This window comes from Chiloscyllium plagiosum, chromosome 43 (assembly GCF_004010195.1).
Source record: "Chiloscyllium plagiosum isolate BGI_BamShark_2017 chromosome 43, ASM401019v2, whole genome shotgun sequence".
In the NCBI taxonomy this organism is placed as follows: Eukaryota; Metazoa; Chordata; class Chondrichthyes; order Orectolobiformes; family Hemiscylliidae; genus Chiloscyllium; species Chiloscyllium plagiosum.
Genome location: NC_057752.1, coordinates 2,565,549 through 2,570,510, shown reverse-complemented (window position 1 = coordinate 2,570,510; position 4,962 = coordinate 2,565,549). Strand labels below are relative to the sequence as shown.

The window sequence follows — 4,962 nt, the reverse complement described above, 5'->3', positions numbered from 1 at the left end:
CCTCCCTCACCTAATTCCATCCTCCCGTCGTATACCTTACCCCAACGGCCCAGATACACACACAGGAATGGCTCTCCCTCGCATCCCAACGGCCAACACATGCCCCTTCCCTCCACCACCACACACCACTCGACCCACTCAAGCCTGAGTCCTCTTTCTCACACTGGCCCAGCCTGGAGTAAGGTGTGGACAGCTTTCATATATCTGCCTCTCCCAAACAACAGCTCTGACCCAAAGCTCGCACCCTGCCCCCCTCCCCAGCTCCCCACAGCTAAACCATTCGTCAGGGCAGGAGCCTTCAGACCTTGCTGGCAATCTTGAAAGGGCAGAGGTTGAAGCTTCGACTGTTATCCCGCTCAAATAATTTAATAGATGGCCTTTCTCCCTGAGCCCAGTCATTAATCGCGGAGAGAAGAGCTACAGTTCGAAAGCAGCGGTCCCATAAGTCAATATCAATCTTTTGTAAAGACTTTTCCCCCCTTTCCGCTACACTTGAAGTGTCTTAAAATCTACAGGCACACCAGACTCGATACGGTAACTTTTGATTCTCTTTCTCTCCACAGATAGTGTCAGACCTGCCGAGTTTCTCCAGCATTTTCTGTTTTTTTTCTTTCAGATTTGCAGCAGCGGCAGGATTTTGCTTTTACAAGATATCTTACACTGCGTTTTTTTTAGCTAACTTCCTCTTCATAATTTTTTTAAAAATGTGATAACTCTGACCTGGAAACCTTGCCCCATTGTTTATTTTTGGGGGGGTGGGGGAGCATCTTGGGTGGATTTAATACCCTCGTCCCCTTTTTTAAAAAAAATAAAACATTTGCCTGCACGTTATAAACTAAACATTTTCCAGCAGTGATTCTAATCCAGGAACTCTCCATATCTCTCTGTCTCTCCCCGCCTTTTCCTCCTCCTCCCCCCTATTCCCCGCCTCACCTTTCTGTCATACCCCCTTTCCCACACACTCAAATCTTAGCCACCTCACTTGGAATTGGCAATAAATGCTAAATCAAACAGTTCAGAAATGCAAGAGGAGAACTGGTATTAACACACGTGTCGTTTGCAACGTTATCGTCTTCAGGGTCAGAATTAAGTTTTTTTTTAAAACAATGGGGCTGTTTCTCCTCTTGCTTCCTCTCTCTTCCCCCCCACCCCTCCCCCCGAGTGGGGGTTCTCCTCACTTCATAACTGTTCACATTACACCGTTCCGTTCTACTATGCACCCATTCTATTCCAGTCTGACGGCCGAAGGTGAGACAGAGGGCGAGGAGACTCAGTCCAAATGCAAGGACGGCTTATTGGATCGAACGACCTGTTCGTGGGCTGGAAACGTATTTTATTGGGGTCAACGAATCACTTGTCCCCCACCTCTCCCTGTACTCCTATAAAATAGATATCAATGGAGATATGACCCCTCTCCAGTCCATAAGACATAGGAGCAGAACTGTTCTGAAGAAGGGTCACTGGACCTGAACAGTTAACTCTGCTTTCTCTCCACAGATGCTGCCAGGCGTGAGTTTCTCCAGCAGCTCCTGTTTTGGATTGCCAGCATTCGCAGTTCTTTGCTTTTCGCTGACTAGACAAAGGCCATTCAGCCCATCCAGTCTGCTCCACCATTCAATCGGATCATATCTGATCTGATAACCCTCTAGCCCACTCTCCAGCTTTTTTTAAACTCTTCATTCCCCTCCTGATTAAACATCTATCCTCGGCCTTGAATATACCCAATGAGCTGAAAATGTGTTGCTGGAAAAGCGCAGCAGGTCAGGCAGCATCGAGGGAACAGGAGAATCAACGTTTCGGGCATAAGCCCTTCTTCAATGAGCCAGCCTGCACAGCCTTTCGTGGTAAAGAATTCCATAGATTCATTCCCCTCTGAGGGAACAAACTCCTCATCTTAAATGTACAACTCCTAATTCTAAGATGATGCCCCCTGGCCCGAGACTCCCCCATAAAGGGAAACAATCTCTCCTGTCAAATTGTCTAAGAATTGTGTGTAAAACCTCCCACCGCCCCAAACATAACAGAAAGGGCTTTTTATGGCAATGTCCGTACCTCTGAGACAGGAGGCCCAAGTTCAAATCCCACCCGCTCCAGAGGTGTATAATAACATGTTTGAACAGGTTGACTAAAATATCTATAAGATCCTGGGGGGTGATCATTTTCCCCTGATAGAGATTCTAGAACTTCCGGGGATGTGTGTGTGTGGGGGGGTGGGAAGAGATGTCACTTTTAAAAAGTCACCCATTTAAACAGAGAGGAGGTGAAATTATTTCTCAAAGTCGTAAGTCCTTGAATATTTGTAAGACCGAGGTAGATCGACAAAATAGAAGTGAAAAGGTTATGGGGGGAGAATGTGCAGTAATTAGATCAACCATAATCTTAGTAAATAGTAAAGCAATCTCGAGGGGTTGAATAGCCTTCTCCCGCTAGTTTGTACATTTAACCCCTTGTTCATGGAATGGGAAGCTGAATCTTCCAATGGCCACTAGGCTAATTGGACACTGAATATTTCGGTTACGTGAGGGAGGGCGAACCTGGACACAATGCGAATTATTTGACGCAACTTCATTCGTTTTATATGACAAAAAAAATCCAGCTCCTTTGTTCAAACTCTTGGGATTATGGGAACTGGATACTGTAACCTCTTATCTGCATTTGATATTAAAAAAAGGAGGGACATTGTAGCTCTGAGAGAACTTCCAACTGAAACGAGAGGAACTACCGTGACACGGACACAAACAATAGCTCCATCTCAGTGGTAGTTAAATCTCCGCACCAATAGGTTAAAACATAAAGTCTGAATAGAAAGCCGGACAGTGAAAAGCCACTAGCAAGTTCTCAGCAAAAGAAATAAAAGTCAGTCAGTTACAGGGATGAAATATTGAGGAAAATCGGACAGGAGAGATTCCGGTCATAGATATTGTAGCCCACACCATCTATTTTAGACCATGCTGTGAGTATCCTTTAATGTCTCTTACACACACACATGCCCCAGAATCCTGGGTATCTAACATCATTCGCTCTTTTGTCATGTCTCTCCAGGTATCTGAAAGGTTCGGTATGTTATCTCTCACACACACACAATTTAACGTTCCCAAAGAGACAGATGAACTGTACAGAGAAGGACCAGGTTCATTTGAGACGTCGCCACTCAATTTTAAATCACTTCAAGTGTGGGCTCAAATGGGCATTAGAACCCAGCATTGTACCTCCCAGACACCAGCCGCCCTCCGCTGCGGATGCAGAATTAAATTTCTCCCAAATGCTCCCAGCGTAAACACTTGTCACACCGGGACTGTCCCAGGAACATATCCCAGTACCACTAAAGGAAGGCGACAGCTCCGTTCAAGGAACTGCCATTCATGTACCCCTTCCCTTCCTTCTCTACCTGCCCTGGGGGAGGGGGGAATCCAATAAGAAATAGGGGCGAACTGAACCATTACAGGGAAAAATGCAGCCCCAGAACAGGACAAAACTGCCCAGACTCTCAAATAAAAAACGAAAACATGACTTGGATCTAAATAATTCAGTTTTTTTTAAAAATCAGAGATAGTAAACGACCATATCCATCCAACGGCGGAAAAGAATTGCTGTCTCCACCTTTGGATGCACATTTAATGAGGTCCTAATTCCCTTTGGATTAATCAAACATTCTGGGTACATGGTGGGCCCCACCAACATTATGTGAGCAGCTTCAACAGAGGCAGCAATACACACACACACACACACACACAGTGTCAATGTCCAGGTTCGACATCTCAGCACCACCCCACTCCTCCCAGCCTCCTCCCTCGGCTGTGTTTTCATTTCGGAATTCGCAGTCTGTACAAAATGCGGCTGATCAGCTTTCCCCGAGAGCTTGGGCTGAACTGGCAGAAACTTTTGTGTGTGTGTGTGTGTGTGTCTGTCTGTCTGTCTGTATTGCAAACTCCCGACAGCAAAAAAAAACACAGACCAAAAAAAATAGAAACAAAGTCCATTTTCCTTCCAAGTTGCAAAATCCGCTCTAAACTGTTGGGAAATTGCTGAAAGTGCAGGAACATCTCTCTCTCTCTTTCTCCCCTCCAGCTTCCACGGTGCCCCTTCAATCCCCGAGAGTACAAGAAAAAAACACCCTTCCAGCCCGTCACTCCCAGTTCCCCACCGGCGCCCCGCGGCCCAGAGGGAGCCTCGAACTTTTCGTTACCTTCTTTGATGTACGGCTCGGATAGGGATACGGAGTAAATCCTGGCCGGGGCACCGACAGCAACATTTTCTTTTTTTTAATGTCAAAGGAGGAGGCTGACGTCAGCACGGGAAGTTGGAATGATCTGAACTGGGACTGAGCGTTGCTTGCTCCAACTACCAGGTCCTAGCGCCAGCACCATTCCCCCATTCCCCCTCCACACACGCATTGGGCCACCCTCATGTCCAGTGAGGGAGGGGTGGGATTTAGACGCAGGGCCAATGCCGCAAACAAACCTAAAAAGTAACAGGATGAATTATTTCTGAAGCCACCCATGTCGAAAGCAAGCTTGAGCATTGAGAATGGAAGGTGCGCCTCGGTGGATCGTAAGAACGAGGAGCAGGCCATTCAGCCCGTCGACCCTGTTCTAATCATGGGGAGAAAAGTGAGGACTGCAGATGCTGGAGACCAGAGTTGAAAAATGTGGTGCTGGAAAAACACAGCTCCCACCCTGCCCCCTGTAAAAACGCCATCCCGTATTCCCAATTCCTTCACCTCTGCCGCATCTGCACCCAGGAGGACCAATTCCAATACCGATCAACCCAAATGGCTTCCTTCTTCAAAGACCGCAATTTCCCCTCCGACGTTGTCGACGATGCTCTCCACCGCATCTCGTCCACTTCCCATTCCTCCACCCTTGAACCCCACCCCTCCAATCGCCACCAGGACCCCACTGGTCCTCACCTTCCACCCCACCAACCTCCGGATACATCGTATCATCCTCCGTCATTTCCGCC

At 47.3% G+C, this 4,962-nt stretch overlaps 1 protein-coding gene across 4 annotated transcripts in view; it reads right to left on the bottom strand.

Annotated features, from left to right (window-relative positions):
* The window catches only part of LOC122543290 (RNA-binding motif, single-stranded-interacting protein 2-like), a 241,062-nt gene extending 236,738 nt beyond the window's left edge, over positions 1-4,324 (bottom strand). Inside the window, exon 1 of one of the 4 annotated variants that reach the window (XM_043681793.1) lies at positions 4,187-4,324. In XM_043681793.1, the coding sequence (XP_043537728.1) occupies positions 4,187-4,252 (66 nt within the window). In that variant the 5' untranslated portion in view covers positions 4,253-4,324. The remainder of the gene's footprint in view (positions 1-4,186) is intronic. The other 3 variants (XM_043681796.1, XM_043681792.1, XM_043681795.1) reach the window with 3 other exon arrangements.
* Between the last annotated feature and the right edge of the window lie 638 nt (positions 4,325-4,962).